The 18,266-nt window shown below is 44.4% G+C and overlaps 1 protein-coding gene across 2 annotated transcripts; it reads left to right on the top strand.

Moving 5' to 3' along the window:
- The first annotated feature begins 856 nt into the window (after positions 1-856).
- Positions 857-12,724, top strand: shox (shox homeobox). 2 transcript variants are annotated; one of them, XM_072576928.1, is made up of 5 exons: positions 857-1,196; positions 4,538-4,746; positions 7,690-7,747; positions 8,617-8,705; positions 9,162-10,807. In XM_072576928.1, exons 1-5 carry the CDS (start codon positions 956-958, stop codon positions 9,357-9,359), a joined length of 795 nt encoding a protein of 264 aa, XP_072433029.1. In that variant the 5' UTR covers positions 857-955; the 3' UTR covers positions 9,360-10,807. The 2 variants fall into 2 exon arrangements, with proteins under 2 accessions (XP_072433029.1, XP_072433028.1); XM_072576927.1 differs by having other exon boundaries at positions 858-1,196; positions 10,678-12,724.
- Positions 12,725-18,266: the final 5,542 nt, after the last annotated feature.

Raw genomic sequence — 18,266 nt, 5'->3', positions numbered from 1 at the left:
TGCATTTAAAAACCAGTCGCATCAGAGCAGATTTGTAAAATTAAGCAAGATATCAAATACCAGAGCACAATAATTTGCAATCGAACTGTCGAATGTATATAGATATATAAACAACAGTGTTATGTTTTCATGTAAAACAATTCTATCGCATTTGGATGAATGATGAATGTAAAAGCCACAGTGATTTTGCTGTCCTCTGTGCGTGCATTAGATAGACAGGTGACCTAGACATGTTAAACCTTTCTTAAATGTATTAAAATTAAGCTATTTGCACAGCCCCCTCCCCGAACCCACCAGCGTTCTGCAATCGTGAGGCTGGTGAGTTTAGTTTGATCGGTTGCCACTGAAGGCGGTGACTTGCAGTGATTTCCCTACGTAAACAGTTGCCGCACGTCTCGGGTGTTTACCTAAGTAATGGGAGAGCAATAATAGGGTTGTAATTGAATTAAAAGAATCCTATTCGGTTCCTGGATTAGCGACAGCGAGAGAACAGTTGGGATGACGTTGGGGGCGGTGGAGGGGAGGAGGTATACAGGTTGCATGATCCACGCGTCTGAGACGTATTCAAGTGAATAATTGCCGCGGAGATGGAGGTGTGTGTGCGGGGGGGAGGTGTATGTGTGTGTGTTGGGAGTGGGAGGTGGGTTCTGATCGCCAAGTATAAATACTCTGATCTCAAATAGTAACACATAACACCAGGGCCCGATCTCCCTCCGCCAACACCCCTCCCAACAGCATGTAACAAGGTGGTTAGCAAAATAACAAGGCATCATTGCAAACACATTGAGGACAGAAAGAGGGAACGGGGTGGCTGGGGGGTGGGGGGGAGGGAGGGAGGGAGAGCGCGTGGGGGCTGGATTTTTTTTTACTCTCTTACCGCCGGCTCGGAAGCTGTTTGTACACAGAAGGGGAGATATATACATATTTAAAAGATCAGCGAGCGGGCGAGCTAACCATGGAGGAGCTAACGGCGTTCGTCTCTAAATCTTTCGAGCAAAAAAACAAGGATAAGAAAGAGGCGATCACGTATCGGGAAGTTCTGGAGAGCGGGCTAGCTCGATCCAGGGAATTGAGTGGCTCAGATTCCAGTTGCCAAGAGATCACTGACACCAGCCATTGCACAACACACGTTTACAAGGATGTGGACAACGAGAACGAGAAAGTAAAAGACTTGAACTCCGCCAGAACTTCTGAAGGTAGGCAGCTGTTTCTTTTGTGTGTGTGTGCTAGCCATAAATGTAACCAGTAGGTGAATTCATGTCGTGTAAACTTCAAGAGAGCACGGAACATTTCTCTCGGCCTGTTTACCGAGGCTTTAGACGGGAAAGGACCGGGCATCGATTCCTCGCAACAACCTCTGGAAATCCTGCAGAGACAGACAAAAGCAAAAAAAAAGTTCGCTCCAATTCATCCCTGGGTCGGGGAGGGAGGCCAGGAGGGAGGAGAGCGGACTGCTGGCTGCTCCCTTTAACGGTTTAGGGCAAAGGAAAGACTTTGACAAATATGGGAGAATGCCGTGGGATTCTACTCTTAGAACTCGCCCCCTCCACCCCCCACGCCATCTGAGGGTTGGAAAATGCCCTCAATCGGGGCAACTCTCTCAATATTCTGCCTCATTTGCCCTCCCCCACCCGCCCCTCCAATGTGATATTCTTCCAAACAAACCCAGCGCGCTCTCTCTCTCTCCTTCTTCCTGGCGAGGCAAGGACCATTCCGCGTTCAGGCTGAGAGATTGGGGGAAAATTAAAACACAAACATTAATCCTTCTCCCCGGCCGCCAAACCCGGAATTCGCTGACTTAAAAATAAACTCAGTGATTTTCAAAAAGAGCCCTTTCGATTATGGAAAATGGGATGGTTTGGAATTCATAAATGGCCAAATCTCGGACTCAAGCGGCGAGAAAATCACATTTCTTACTTGAATTGGATTCTAGTTGCAATTAAACAGTCCTGTCGTTAAACCGAGTGTGTACGGTTAATAGACTCTGCAAGATGCACACGGACACTTACTGCAAAGACTAGGCTAACCATATTACCATTTAGTTCATAAGATTCGATTACTTCATTCGAAAACTAAATTCCCAAGTAAAGCCTAAATCGTTGGCAGACTCTGAAATCATTGTTTTATATATAGCAAATATATTTCAGCTCTCCATAAGGTCTGGTTACGGATGTCAACTATACTTTAAAACGTGTGTTTTAAAAAAGGCGAAATCCTTGGAAAAAAAATGTCCAAATGCATAACGGCGATTGTGTGATAAACAAAATCTAACCCTAGGTGTTAAATAGTGCATTTAAAATGTGCTTGGTATTGTATGCCAGATTCATTCTGTCCCATCTATATATTAATATTTCAGCTTTATTCAATTGAAGGCAATAACAGTATGTCCTGGCGCTTTTTATTGCTATTCATATGTGCTGTGAATTCAGACAGTGACTTGAAAGAAATGATGCCATGAAATCCCATCCTAATGCAATTACCAAGCATGATGGAATGAGCAGCATTCTCGGGGAGAGCTAAAACAGCCGAAGCAATCTCTGTCGGTGTAGAGGATGCCTTATTATGATTCATACAGTTCAGGGAAGACACGGGGCAGATTCATTTGTAATAGTCTCGGATTTCAGCTCCAGCTAACGTCGTTATGGAAAACCTGGGGTTAAATAAACAAGGAGCCGTGGCAAGACAGGATATTGAAAGATCAAAGCATTTCTTATGACACTTTCGCGATTCTCACCTTCCAGCTAAATTTAAACAAAAACACGTTAATGAGTTTCAGAGGTAAAATTCACTTTATTAACATTCAATCCACTTTCTGTTCCTCCCCACCTCATCCTGTTTCCATAGACACACGCTATTCCCCTCTCCACTAAATCATTATGAACTTCTTAGATTCGTTGGGTATTAAATATATATATATATATATATATATATATAATAGCTGCTGACACCGGATTATATTCACAGAAATTATATTCACCAAATACATCCCGGTTTTATCATAAACAACACTTAATACGAAGGGTGAAAGACTAGGCCAGTGTACAATGTATAAGACCAGGATAAATAATCGGGTGCATACATAAGTTTTTTTTTGTTGAATTAATGAATCCAACCGCAAAGGAATAAACAAAAAAAATGCAGTCAATCTGCTGAATTAATTTATTAGCGTTACATTTTGCGACAGAGGTCGGGGGAGAAGGGAAGACGAGGTTTAAATCTTCCTAAATTGAACGTCAAGAAAACAATGTTTTTACGCGTCGCCTGTATTTTAATCTTGGAGCTGTTAAAATGGTCAAAGTTTGCCTATTTGTACATAATGTTTTCGGTTGAAATTTGGAAAGGTCATGTCCAGACAAGGCTGGAAGTTTTCTAATGACTCAACTGTTAATGTAGAAACACACTTACATAATTTCCCGGCCGAATAGACTATTTAATGGAATAAAAGAGCAATTGCCCCCGTCCCGTTTGCTTGTAGGACAGTGATCGCTGTACCTCTCGTTCCTGCATATGCAACAGCTGAATTTGAATGGTCGGTAAAATGGATCCAGATTCTAAGGGTGGTGAAACCAAACATAATAATAAAAAAGTTGGCATTCAGATAATGATGATTTATTTTCAGGCAGATTTGGATCAATTGCCTGGACATTCTGCACTGTGTCACACAGATACAATGGAAAACAAACAGGGGCTGGTGAAACTGCCATAGCTATCTCTGGCTATTAAAATTCAGCAGCCTGACAGTGTTTGGCAGTTGGAAGTGTTCGTGTTGTATAAGAAACTGAAATACAAATACCGTTTGGCACTAGCAGTGATCAAAGATTGTGTTGTGCGGGTAATGACAGGAGAGAAAAAAAAACATGGCAAATCTTCACGCCTGTTTATGCTACTTTAATTGGAACATAGAGTTAGCTTGTCTGCGCGGCTTTGTTCTTGTAGAAATAAAATGTCAGCCAGGCATTTTATAGGTGATACACTTTCCCCTCCATCCGCCCCTTAGTCACTCTGAAAGGCAATGAGACCCTTATTGTTTTCTTTTTATTAAAGAGGCTACATTCCTTATGTAGGCCTCTGTCGTGTGACTTAGATCTCGGGAAAGAGCAATCAAATTAGACAGAAGCCACACTGAAATAAAAGATTTGTGGCAAGGTTTGAGGCTGCTGTATCAGTTCTGAGCAGGGAGTGTTTTAAATACATATGTATAAACTAATATTCAACGATTATCGAGAAGGAAGCGGTGCGTATCATTTAATTGATCCAATGCATCGTCAATAGACAGTAATTTACCGTTCAGAATTTCTACACGAGCTAAAGCTGCCCTAGGAGCTGTGGGAAGACAGTGAAGTACTATTTAAGAACGTTTAAGTAAATTACTCGCAAATGGCATGGCCTGAAAATAATATAGTTACAGTTAGGATTCAAGGATATCGAGGTTGGATCATTCGGTCGGTTTGACGCTGAAGGGTGTGTACAGTTTTGCATGTGCATTTTCCTTTCCCTCACTTCGCCAGTTACACGAAATGACATGGTCTCTTTGCAGGTATTTATGAATGTAAAGAGAAGAGAGAGGATGTGAAATCGGAAGACGAGGACGGCCAGACAAAGTTAAAGCAGAGGAGGAGCCGGACCAACTTCACACTGGAACAGTTGAATGAACTGGAGAGACTTTTCGATGAGACGCACTATCCGGACGCCTTTATGAGAGAGGAATTGAGTCAGAGACTAGGGCTGTCCGAAGCTAGGGTACAGGTGAGGGAGATTCATTACTAGGAGTTTAAAATACAGGAGGACGCAACCTGGGTTCACACATACATACACAAACACGCACACACACAAACCAGTTAGCCCTGTAATTTGCCAGCAGTAAACCTTGAAATATAATTGCCCTCAATACTGCGAATGAAGTTGGATTTCAGGTACAAGACTAACAGAGGAGTGTTTGTTTCTAAGTCTGTATTTCTGTTGCCATAACTGTTCACTCACTGTTTCCAGTTCAAAACAGCGGGATGGCGTGACTTCCAGATAAAACTTAGTTGTGTTTATTTGAAAAGAGTTGCACTTATCTGAAGATCTCAAAGTGTTTATCTGAGGTCAAGTCCCACGCGATAAAACAATTTTCCAATAAATTGATTTACAAAGAGACAAAGCAAAACAAACTCATACTGATTGATGTAAATATCTCGAGTCGGAACGCGCAGATGTCACTTCTTCCATCTGTAGTCGAGTCAGTTCATTGACTGAGAGTGGTTGGCTAGTGAAGGAAGCCCCCCTGAACATCCTGGGTGTTAGGATGTCCTGGAGGCTGGGACAGGCCAGGGAAGGGCCAAAAACTACAGTACACATTGCAGGTGCTCAAGGAAGCCTTCAGGCGAGACTTTCCTGGCACTCGTAATCTTGCAGACTAGTTTAAATCGAAATTTCGGGGGAACAGAGAGAGAAAAAGCAAGTGAACGGGTGAAGAGGGAGACAGATGAGAGATTAGATTGGGCTAGCTGTACTGAAAAAATATAACGCCTATTAGTGGCGATGCTATTTCTTGGGCTAAATACGGGGACGGGTGGGTAAGGAGACAACAATCTTATCCGGTTCTTTGTGGGGAGAGTGGTCCTATCATGTAAACATACAAATTTGTGTCTTAAAGCTTACTTAGCAGGACTGAAGCCGTCAGTCAAGGTGCACGGTAGCTGTCTTGTTTCAGGTGCTGTGTGGGACTAGGCTAATAGACAACTTTGCGGATTCATGGGGTGGAGGGGGTTGGTGGTGGAGGAGGAGGAGGCAAAGAAGCAGATGGTGGAAGTGTCAGGGCCGGGGAAAGGACAGGGCACAACAGCAGTAACCGTAACACAAGTCCATGGTGCTCACTAACTCGGAGGGACTGCGGCAGATTATTAACCCTGCTCGGTTAGCAAGGCGCACCAGGCATCTGTCACTGGGTAATTTAAACTTATGAGAGCGGTGAAGGGCCAGCCGGTAATTCAATTACATATAATACATTTTCGTTTATGGCGCAGGCCTAAATTAAATGTCATTATTCACTGTCGCTAATGGAAATCAAAAAGAAATCATATTACCACCGTTTCCAACGGGTAGCGTTTACTGGTGCTTAATAAAGAATTGATTGTGTGAAAGCGGGCTGCAAACATTGTAGTTGTTTTAACTTAACATATTTGGAATCGACATTGGTGCTCTAATTGTAATTGATCTGACTATCTCCCGAGGTTTAACCTAATGCTTTCGCTCGACAGCCCTATCGCCCGGTTTGCATATGCCCCTTATATCCACGCCTGCCGTCCCCAGGAGTAACTGGGACGCTTCGAGTATTTAAACGGTTCAGTTCTATGTTTTAACGCGGCCCCCTTTTCTGCCTAAATTTCATTTTCGGACGGTCAGATGTTTGTCTCAAACTTCCCCTTAACTTCTACTTTGCCGCTTTCTTAAAGCAAAATCCGCTGGGGACCCATTAAACCGCAAAACCCCTTTACACTTTCCCTTCCCCGCATCCACAGCTCACTCCCTCATGCAGAGAGATTAGACTCCGGGTTACCGGACTGATTCTCCTGGGGTGCTCGAAGTCACCCTCTTCCCAACCCCTCTACCGCTGCCCCCGCCCTCGCCGACCCCCCCCCCCTCCACCCCCAAAAAAAACAATTTCACGTCAGTTGGACATGTCTTCATGTACTTGGCTGGTATGGATTCCGGCACCGCTTTCAGCCGATGTTAGGCGTCTCACTAACACACTTTAGGGACCTTTTCGAGATTTGGTTTTGTTTGAAAATTTTGTGGCGTGTGTTGCAAAGGGCTCACGCCCGTGTTACGGAGCTGAGGGTATCGAAGTACTGACTAACAGACTTGTGAAAAGGAGACAAACAAAAAATAGAAATTGCTGGAAAAGCTCAGCAGGTCTGGCAGTATCTGTAGAGAGAAATCAGTTTAACGTTTCGGGTCCGAGCGTGGCTCATAGCACCCCCATAATGCCAGTAGAAGCATGCATTGCGTTGTCCCCGTGTTTACATTAGCGATCACGTCCTAATCCACACTTCAAACCGAAAATCCGCTTCAGTGAGCTGACACCACACTGCAGAATACCGTGGAGGTACCTGGGGTAATTAAACAATGCCGTTTGAAGTTCTTGTGTGTGCACTAATTATACCATTCCAAATGACCATTATTAAAGTAATTAAAGAGAGCTTGGAGGTATATTTGATCTAGGAAATGCAATTAATATTAATTAACCGCTTGATCGTTCGGCAAATGTTGCAAAGATCAAAGGATAGAGATGTCTTTCTTTTGCGAGAGATGCTATCAGGATTGGTTGATTGAGAGAAGTGGCCATTGCCGAACAAAACAGAAACAACTGCTTATCACCACCTCCCCCCCACCCCCAAAAAAGACACACGGTTGTCAGGGAACGCACATTACGAATTGTGTAACCAACGTTTGTTTATGTACTGGCTTTCCGCTCAGACAACAAACTAATCTAGGCCGCGCTCCTTTCCGACGGTTGGATTTTTGTTATTGAAAGGCCGTGAGGAATCGTAACGCACTCTCATTACATTACTGACATTTCTACTCCACATTAGTGAGCGCTGCCTATCCGTCTTTGGCAGGTGGCAACCCAGATCAGAGTTAAAAGTTTATCGATTCGCCTTGGACGGCAGATTTCATTTTAAAATTCCTCTTCTTCCTCCTCAGGTCTGGTTCCAGAACAGGCGAGCAAAATGTCGGAAACAAGAAAATCAAATGCATAAAGGTATTATTTCCCAATATCTTCGGCCGACTCGGTCATTCGGGGTGAAATAAAACAAAGAATCGGGGATGCTGAAGATTTGAAACAAAAACAATGGAGACATTGCTGGAGATACTCAGCAGGTCTGACAGTATCTGTGGAGAGAGAGGAGGGTCAAAGATTTGGTTCAATGACCTTTCTTCAGAATGGACCTGAAATACTGACTCTGCCTTCTCTCTACAGATGGGTCTCGGCTTGCCGAGTTTCTCCGGTAGTTTCTGTTTTTGTTTCGGTTATTCAGGGGCCTATTCTCGCTTAAACGGGGGTGGGGTGCGTTCTCTTTAAACAGCCGAATGACCGTAGCAATGTCCCTGTGCTGTTCGGGAGAGTTCTGACCGAAATCTAAAGGAATGAAGAGCGGTTTAATTCGCCAGACAGTAATCCCTTTTAAATACAAAAGAAAAGTTCCCCCCCACCCCCCAACCTGCCGTTCATGTGTCCTCCTTAATACAGGAAATATCCTGGAACAAAAACAAACACACAAGGGGGTAAAGAAATAGGGGCGCACTGACGGTAAGTGTACCTGGGTATGTGTGCGTGTGTGTGAATTGCACCCACACAGCTACCGCCAAACTGTCGAACTCACAGCAAGGTCAGGGCGAGAAATGGGAAACTTGAGCCTGTGCCGGCGGAAAGTTCAAGAAAGTGTTAAATTTGTTTAATTCAATCATTTGAAAACTTTGACGGCGAATATTCGCATCTCATTGGTTTGAATCTAAAAAGGGTATCTGCTCTTCCCCCCCCCGCCATGTTTTGTAAAACTGTCCCCTTATAAACTGCAATCAAATGACACGACATTAATATTATCTTTCTCTCTCTCTTATATTCACCAGGAGTAATATTAGGAACGGGAAGCCATTTAGACGCGTGCCGTGTTGCTCCATACGTGAACATGGGAGCATTGAGGATGCCTTTCCAACAGGTGTTGTATTTAACTGTGTGAGCTGGCTGAATGGCGCTTTCAAGCGTTCAAGGCTGTAAGACTATGTGGGACAGTCGGGTTATTGCACAGTGATGAAATTACATGACTTCTGACAGTCGCCCCGATTTCTGTTTTGACAGGGCACAAGCCATACTTTGCGGGCTTTTGTATTTTATAAATAATTTGCGCCGAGTTCCTCTCGGTCCGATCAGCGAAAGACATTCCAGAGTGGCGGGGGAACTGTCTTAATCCGCAGTTCTTATGCTTCGGCTGTTGAGGGAGTGGGATAGTTCGCAACGCCCCTCCCCCCACTCCCCCCCTCCCCCCGTCAGCAATTCCAATGTACAGCGTTATACAGATGGGACATCCCAAAGTGACCCCCCCCCACTCCCACCGTCTATCCGGCCTCACTGGAGTTATCAGGAATGACACTAATGTCTCTCCCTTCCCCTGCAGCCCCTGCAACAACACGGAAACCCACAATTTCTTTGCAGAAATTTAACGAAGTGTTGCAATTTCCGAACAACAGACTGCAAAGAAACTGCTGGGACAATGAATTTCTCGTTGGAGCTTTGTACAGGCCAGTGGAGAAACAGTTCTCTACCAACGACCAGCACAAAGAGGACGTTTGGCTGGGGTCAGGATTATGATTAGATCCAGACTTCCGCGTAATTGGAGCGAATGAGAGTGGTCGACAAACCCCCTTGGACCGGCTGTGACAATCTCTGGGCCGCTCTGATACAGATCAAACACCATTTTTGCGGGAACTAACAGCGCGCGGTCAAGGTGTAAACTTTACTGGGGACATTGCAAGTTGCCAAAAGGTGTCACTCACGTTCGCTTACGCATTGTTTTTTTTGCCGATTATATAAAATTCTACATTTAAAATCAAAATAAGGGGACAGTCCTCAATAGTACAGGAGGGAGGCAGGTTAAACACTTTGCCCGATCAATCAACTGGCCTACGAGCTATGTCTCGCAGCATTGAGCTGCCTCACTCGCCTTCTGTTTTTTTTAAAAATGGGTACTGTGGCGATGGGAAAAAAAGACAGTGCAAAATCACAGACCTCTAAATGCTACAGTAATCTCTTTGAATGGATTTGTGTCGAAATTGTGGGGTTTCAAAGCGACACCGTGAACACTAGAATATTACCAGGAGGAAGTCCTTGGACTGTCGCCTGTAATTTAGACATGAAAGTGGGCCCGTTTCTTTTACAGCATCCTTTTGGAAGGGCCTGGTGAGCAATTAGGGATGGGCGCTCCAGAGAGGGGGATAATTGGATATGGTATCTGCAGGTTTGCATTTATTTTGGAACCAAATTAAGAAAGCAGCTTCAAAAGGCTGTTGCTAATGCTCAGTTAGGTTTTTACCCTGTCTGAACATCCATCCGGGGGTGGGGTGGGGGAAGGGAAGTTGACGAGACCAACGTGGAAGCAGAAATGAGCCCAATTTTCCCGTCTCTCTATATCATAGGAGCCAGATTGAGACAACTTCAAAAGACAGCGGCCAACGTCCACTTAGGCTCTACTTCGTGTCAATATCCATCCTGGATTTGGGGGTGGGTGGGTGGCATGAGAACAGCGAAGTGACAGAAGCAGAAATTAACTCACATTTTCCTCTCTCCATCTCTTTATCAGCGCAAGAACCAAATTAAGACAACAACGCATAAAGACTGCGGCTAAGGCTCAGTTAAGCTTTACCCTGTCTCAATATTCATCCTGGAGTGGGGGCGGGGAAGGGGGGGCGGGAATGTTGGATTGAGGAGAGTGAAGTAGTAGAGGAGAGATGAGCCCAATTTTCCTCTTTTATCGTCGTTGGGGCCAAAATAAGATGGCAACCTCAAAAGGTCGATACTCATGCTCTGTTGGGTTTAACTATGTCTCAGTCTTCATACTAGGGGGTGGGGAGGAGAGCGAGTTGGCAGAAGCAAAAATGAACCCAAGTTTCCTCTCTCTCTCTCTATCGTCGTAGGTTCAGGCGCAGTTGCAGCTGGACGGCGTAGCGCACGCGCACTCGCACCTCCACCACCACCTGGCGGCGCATGCTCCGTACCTGATGTTCCCGCCGCCTCCGTTCGGGCTGCAGATCGCCTCGATCGCCGAGTCCGCCTCGGCCGCCGCCGCTGCCGCCGCCGCCGCCGCCGTCAAGACCAGCAGCAAGAACTCGAGCATCGCCGACCTGAGGCTCAAAGCCCGCAAGCACGCCGAGGCGCTGGGCCTCTGACAATCAGCCGGGCCGGGGCCCCCGGAGTCCCGCCAGCACCACCCCCAGTGCCCGGCTGGGGCGCGGTGCCAAAGCTGCCAACTGCAGAGGCTCCTGCAGCAGTACCACCAGCTCCACTACATGATGCACAGCCCGGACGCCGCCAGTGGCAGCAGCACCGTGCCAGGCTTACCAGAGCATTTCTAAAACACACACAAAAGAAGGCAAGAAAATAAAACACACACACATACACACACAAACCCTTCCATCACTCCCTCACCCACCCAACATCCATCCTCAACTCCACCTCAACACAGTGGCAAATAGGGTGATACCCCACTCTACCGTCTAAATCAGAAAAAAGCCTTGCAACAAGAAGAACCACCCACGCGGCTGGCACCAGAGGGGAGAATTAACTTGCAATTGGGGCAAAGCCCAAACTGGCAGTTGTGCATCTCATTCTCGCACATGCACACACGTTTCTGCATAAGCCAATATCGGTGCTGTCCCCTCTGTGTGCACAGATAGACTAAAAGCCCGGCGAGATTTGCTGACAGATGGCCAACCTGTTTGGGGGGGAAAGCAAGAGAAGACTTGACCCTGGCCCGAGGCATGAAGATTTCCCGTCATCAACCTGTCCAGAAACGTTCAGACACTCCTCTGCAGTAGCTGCGACTTAAGCCCATGTCTCCCAGCTCAAAGGTAGGGACACTGCCAGTGTGAGCTCCCTGGCTCGCGGTTGAAGACTTGCCATTCCTGCTCCTCCACTCGGTGGGCTTCAGATTTCAATGCCCTCACCCCTCCATCCCCTCATTCCCTGATAGAAACTGACCAACAGTAAAGGTCAGTAGGATGACGCCAAGATAACCTGTCTGGGGCTGGCCTCCATTTCAATACCACGCTCTTCTCTCTTTATTTCTCTCTCTCTCTTTCTCTCGGTCTCCATTAGATATGAATAAAACTGAATGCAGACCTCAATACACAGCTTATCAGAAGGTGGCAGATAAAACTCTTTCAAGTGCTGATGGACTACATAACAGAAAACACATTTACGAACAAATGCAACTTCTGTGGACTTCTTGTGGATGCGGAATTCTGTAATTGTGTGCCCGATACTTAAAATAACAGAAGACTTAACTGGGTTAATTTCGTTTCTCGAGACACTTTTATGTAGGAAACAGCAATAAATGAACTCGACGACCCCCACCCCCCCAACCCCTTCCTTTGATGGACTCGAAATTATCTGAAGAATTTTTGATTCGATTTCTGGATACCTGTTTTCAGACGACCGTTTCTTGTTCCAGTCACTTTGTAATGTGGAACAATATACATACACACGCAGATTAAAATAATGACAAGCGACTCAGACCGGGACCTTCAACCGATTTTTAAACATTGTTTACAGTAAAGTGGAGGGAACGAACGGAGGAAGATGAACGAAGGATAAACAGCCTGGTGGATTGCTAAATGAAATTAATAACAACAAAAAAAGCCCTGTCTGAGGTAACGGGTACAATGTAGGTTTAGACTCTGTCGTTGTTGGGATTTGATGGTAGAGGATACAATCTACAGTATTTCCATGTTACAGTGAAACAGTCTTGGAGTTACGGTGCGACGCAGTTAAAGGTGCAGTAAAGTGCAATACTATAAATAGCAGAAGTAGTTGTCTCGTAGGAACTAGAGAAAGGGCAACTATCTCGTCCTGATAGACACAAGGAACTGGCGAGTTGCCCACATCATCGCCAAATTCACTATCAGAGCCAAATGCGTACCTTTACAGGACAATGGAAGGACCTTAGTGGAAATTTTTGTTTGGGGTGGGCGGGGAGGGGGAGGCGTGGGTACAGGGGGTGGGTGGGGGATCGATTATGTGCCATAACTCTTGGAGCTAAGCTCGACAAATGTGTCAGAGATGACTTCCTACAGGTCAGTGTGAACGGTAAAGTGTAATAAAGTCATCGCGTCACAACCTGACACAAGTTACATACCGCCATTGCTTCTGTTAATTGCCAGATTCCCTGCAGACGCAGATCCGCTGCACTGTTATAACCCAGCACATGAGCGATTTCTTTTTTTTTATTTATTTCTTGTACTTTAAAATTTTATAAATGTGATATATTTTATTATGTCGTGTGTAAATGTCACGTTGCTTTGCGTTTATTTTTATATTTTCAACCTTTGCTTTGCAAATTTCTGAATGAGACAGGTGTGATCTGTAATGTTAAATATAACAAAAATTGGAGTTTACAAAAAAAAATCATTTCAGGGATGCAGATAATTAATAATATTGAAACTTCAACCAACACACTCATTGTAAGTTTAATACAGGTTAAGACTAATGGTACAGCAGACTGAAGAAATGTATTCGTTTTGTGATGATTTGCAAGCATGCCTCCACGTTCTGATTTACAACACAGTTCTATAACTTAGAGTCCAGAGTGTATTTTGTTGGATCACCCATATTATGAATGTACAACTTGTACATGTGGAAATTGCAAATAAAATTTAAAATATTTGTACAACGTGTAACAATCATTTTTTGAGACGCTTAATCTCCCTTGTTCAAATTTTCTAATTTTTACATTCATTCTTTTTTCCCTTTTCCTCCGTTCCTTTTTTCAGCAGTTCCATATTCCGCTGGTCTGGCAATGTGTTCATAGAAATGTGTACACACACTTCAATCTAAACCTGATCCTTTTTAAATTGTTTTTATTACTGGTTCCCAACGAACACTGAGGAGAAATGCACACCATTCAGTTGAGAATTTGGGAGTAGAATGGTAACTTTGAACGCCGCTGTATCTGAGCAGCGGTGTACGCCAGATAGTCTATTCTGCTCTGGTTTTGTTGGGCAAATTCAGAGCGGTCAATTCACCCCAGTGCAAACTCACGTCCAGTGTTTTTGTTTCTGTTCTGAATAACATGTCATTTTACGTCACTTTCAAGCAAGTTGTTTGGCAAATATGTTCTGTATACCTGTGAAATACTTTGGTTTTTGAGAAGCAGTCGTTGATGTCATTAAAAAAAAATCGGGGAACGAAACAAATTAATACATCCTACTAAAATGGATTACAGACTATGACATGGAACGCACTAAGGCCAATCCACTGTGAAGCCTGCCCCGCAGATTCTTCTTCCAAAGTACGAGTTCCAAAATGCCACGTGATTGCATTTTTTGTGCATTAAAAATACTTCTCCCTTACTTGTTTCCAACTTCATTCGTGGCCATTTGCCACTTACCATGACTCCTGCTGCGTGCCAGAGACAAACCTCTCATCTTCCAGTCAAATCAACACAAATGACCACATTAGCTTAATTGTTGGCGATAGTGTCCCACCACATTAACAACTGCTGTTTGATTCTGTCCTTGGGGTGTGACTGGCTCACTCATTTTAACTTTAAAACGCATTCAGAGGGGCCGGATCTACAAATTGGACGCCTGGTGTGTGTTTAATGTCTCTATTCGGAGGTAATTTTTCAAACTTCTTTATTTTGAATTACCCAAAAACAAAGCACATTTAGCTCCCAGCACCTTAGTTTTAACCAGACCGTTGCTAAAATGGGGAGAATAAAGTACAAAACCTGCTCCATTTGAAGAAAAGTAATTTAACTACAACTGAGATTATATTCCCCTGAACTGTAGACTGGTTTAATTTGAATTTAAAGTCGTGGATGGTTATGAACATTGAGAGAGAAGACCACGAATTTGCGATACTAATAAATGGAGGGACATTCGTTCCACTTTGAGAATAACTGACATCAGGGCAACTCCAAATGACATGGAATTTTGACTAAACTGTCGTCAGCTACCTCTGGTGTTGCGTAATACCCAGGATCGAGTGTTAAAATGAAGGCGAGGTTCAAACATTCATTGATATTTATGTACAAACCACGCGGCGACTCCAGGCGCGGGGTAGACGTGCAGACAGAAGTTGCTCCTAGACACAATGTTCTGACGTTATCCGTCCACAAACCAGGTCACACTGCCTGCCTCGCTATTGGAATAACGCAAGGTTCCTGCACTTAATGTGGTAGATCGGAGCTCAACTTGCCGCAGACTGCTCGGTGATTTTGAGCGGCCCAATTACAAGTAAACAAAAGGATCAGAAGAAGGCCATTCAGCCCATCGGAGGTGCTCTGCCATTCTATTAGAACATGGCTCATCGCCCTCAGTGCCACTTTCCCACTCAATGTTCCTAACTAGCACTGAAAATTAACATTCTCAATCCTGGAATCTCATTCCTTTAACTTTTAACCATCGGAGATTTTTCATAATACAAACACCGTTGCCCTTCCTGTCTCTCTGAATCCTACTTGATTAATGTTATTCAAAGAAGCATGAGTGATAGGATCCCAGGAAAAACAGAGGGTCACAGGGACCTTGTTATATGTGTTCATAGATCCTTGAAGACAGAAGGACATGTAGATACTGTGCTTAAGATGACATTTGGGATGACTGCCTTTATTAGTCAAGGCATTGAATATAAGAGTAAGGAGGTACTGATAAGTGCTGTATGTGCCATTAGTTAAGCCAAAGTTGGAGAACTGCTGGAGATCTAGAGAAGGTGCAGAGGAGATTCGCAACATTGTTGCCTCAGCTAGAGAAAATCAGATATAAAGAGAGACAAGATAGACTGATGCTGTTTTGCTCAGAGGAGAGAAGACTGAGGGGGCACATGATTGAAGTGTACAAAGTTCTGAGGGAGAGAGGAAGGTAGATAGGGAAAACATTACCCCCAATTAACAGGGGCACAGCTTTAAGGTACAGGTTTGAGGGGATTTGAGTATTTCTTTTCACGAGAGAGTTATGGGTATCTGGAACTCAGTACCTAATAGGGTGGTGGAGGCAGGAACCCTGAGGACATTTAAGAACTATTTAGATTAACAGTTAAAATGCCATTCCATGCAAAGCTATTGGCCAAATGCTGGAAAATGGGATTAGTACAGATGAATGCTTGATGACAAGTGCAGACATGATGGGCTGAAGGGCCTCTTTATGTGCCATAAAATGGCTCTACGAATCTATAATTTTATGTTGCTTTCTGCAACTCAACAGCTCATCAAGACTCATTAGCTCCATTTAAGAAACCAAACACCTCAGCAATGGTAACTACTTCCAGACTCTCTTGGACTGAAACAGCAAGTCCAAGTCGAGTTTCAGAGTGGTGGGTTTATGATTTATAATACAGCTGTATGACTTTGATTGTAGGGTGGGAAAGCCTGACTCCAATCAAATCAAATCAGATATTTATGTACAAGTTGAAAGCAAACAGCATTTCACATGCAAACACACACACATATGCACAAGGATTTATTTCAGGTTCAATCATGGTTGAGCTATTCATAGAGTGAAAGTTACCAGACAACATAATTGTTTTTAATCAACCTGTTTGGACACAGCTCCAGGGAAGGTGGAACTTGAACCCAGATTTTCTGGCCCAGATATAATAACAGTTCGCGCATTAAAGCAACGTAGATAAGAATTACAATGCCACAGCACCATCAGATGACATTGATTGTGTTTTGACATAGGGCATAGTCATGTGACCTTGCCTACAACTTTATTTTCCTGCTTCTCTCAAAATTTGCCTTTTACTGGATTTAGTTATTTTGCGCTGACTGTCTGCTGGTATGTGAGTCGAATGAGCGAATCACATCTGAACCAGATCTAGTCCTCACCTGAGCCCATACCACACAATTGTGTCTGCATCAAGACAAAGAGGCGGCGGATATTTTTTACTTGTCCCCTCACCCGAGAATAGTGATATTAATTTTCACACCTGCACTGGGGAACTGTGCTGGATTTAGGAGTCCAATCAAACATATTGCAAAGACCACTGGTCTGATACGAAAACTAGTTCAGAAATTAAAGAGCGTATAGATCTTAATCTCGAAGGGTTGGGAATGTGAAGAGGGTGAGGTTTATGTTGCAGCTGTGCGGAGCTCTGGTTAGACCTCCATGCAAAGCTTTCTGCAGTTTCAGCTTTGGGCCATTTGATTGGTCCCAGTCAACTCTATCAGCTAGAAGATTGTAAGGATTGCAATGTACCTATACCTCTCCCAATGTCATCTGCTGCACCCGTTGCACCCGGTGTGGTCTCCTCTACATCGGAGAGAAGGACACCTTCTTGCGGATCATTTCAGCGAATATCTCTGGGACACCTACACCCACCAACCCCACCACCCCGTGGCGGAACACTTCAACTGCCCCTCCCACTCCATCAAGGACATGCAAGTCCTGGGCCTCCTCCATTGCCAAACCGTTACCACTGGATACTTGGAGGAGGAATGCCTCATATTCTGCCTTGGCACCCTGCAACCACACGGGATAAATGTGAATTTCAACGTTTCCACAATTCCCCTCCCTCCACGTTACCCCAGTCCCAAGCCTCCAACGCGGCACTGCTCTCCGGACCTGTCCATCACTCCAACCTCTGACCTATCAGCTTCTCCCTCACCTTCATCCACCTATCGCTTTTCCATCTACCTTCCCTCCAACCCCAACCTCTCCCATTTATTTCGCAGCTCAGAACCACAAGCCTCAGTCTTGACGAAGGGCTTATGCCCGAAACGTCGATTCTCCTGCTCCTCGGTTGCTGCCTGACCTGCTGTGCTTTTCCAGCTCTACAGTCTTGAGACAGAAGGTTGTAAGGTCAAGTCTGGCTGTAGGACTGGTGCAAAAAACCATGAGATATAGGAGGTACAAGTGTCCCCCGCTGTATGAAAGTAGAGTATTCCTATGAAACTGTTCGTAAGCTAAAATGGCATAAAGCGAGAAAGCAATTACAATCAATTTAGATGGGAAAAATTTTGAGTGTTCCCAGACCCAAAAGATAACCTACCAAATCATACCAAATGCCACATAAAACCTAAACTAAAACTAACATAAAAGTAAAGGTCATCTTAGGTTGGAGTGATGGGAGGCGCAGGATACCTTCGGATACATCTTGCTAACAGATGCACAAATAAATCGAGATTCAGGACAGATGCTCACAGGTACAGTTCAAAGCTATGGTGGTTTGATGCTGAAATGCTGAGTGTAGTTCCGGGGAAGGTGCTTGGCAATACAACTCTTGTTGTACTTCTTTCTGATTAAAGTGAAAATCCTCTTTCGGTTAGTGAAAGTAGGTCTTTTGTCAAAGCGGATTGGCTTAAAGAGACCATTCGAATAGTGGGGGATATCTGTATTCTAGGTGGAGTCTAATTATTGATCTTTATTAATCTTAGCAAGACTGCCTATTTATATTATCTATTACCCTTGAAATAAAGGAAAACATTCCATTTCCCGTCCCTGTTACCTGCTTAACTTGTGTACTAACTTTCTGATTTATACACAAAGACCCCAATCCAGCTTTGCTA

The sequence above is a fragment of the Chiloscyllium punctatum genome, chromosome 9 (assembly GCF_047496795.1).
Source record: "Chiloscyllium punctatum isolate Juve2018m chromosome 9, sChiPun1.3, whole genome shotgun sequence".
Lineage (NCBI taxonomy): Eukaryota > Metazoa > Chordata > Chondrichthyes > Orectolobiformes > Hemiscylliidae > Chiloscyllium > Chiloscyllium punctatum.
Note: the sequence above shows the minus strand (reverse complement) of the source record. Positions and strands in the feature narration are given on the sequence as shown.

Bases quoted from the DNA above. Each gene is read 5' to 3' on its own strand.
- shox (XM_072576927.1), top strand. From the start codon at position 956: ATGGAGGAGCTAACGGCGTTCGTCTCTAAATCTTTCGAGCAAAAAAAC. The intron at 1,197-4,537 runs GTAGGCAGCTGT...GTCTCTTTGCAG, and splicing joins CTCCGCCAGAACTTCTGAAG to GTATTTATGAATGTAAAGAG. The intron at 4,747-7,689 runs GTGAGGGAGATT...CTTCCTCCTCAG, and splicing joins TGTCCGAAGCTAGGGTACAG to GTCTGGTTCCAGAACAGGCG.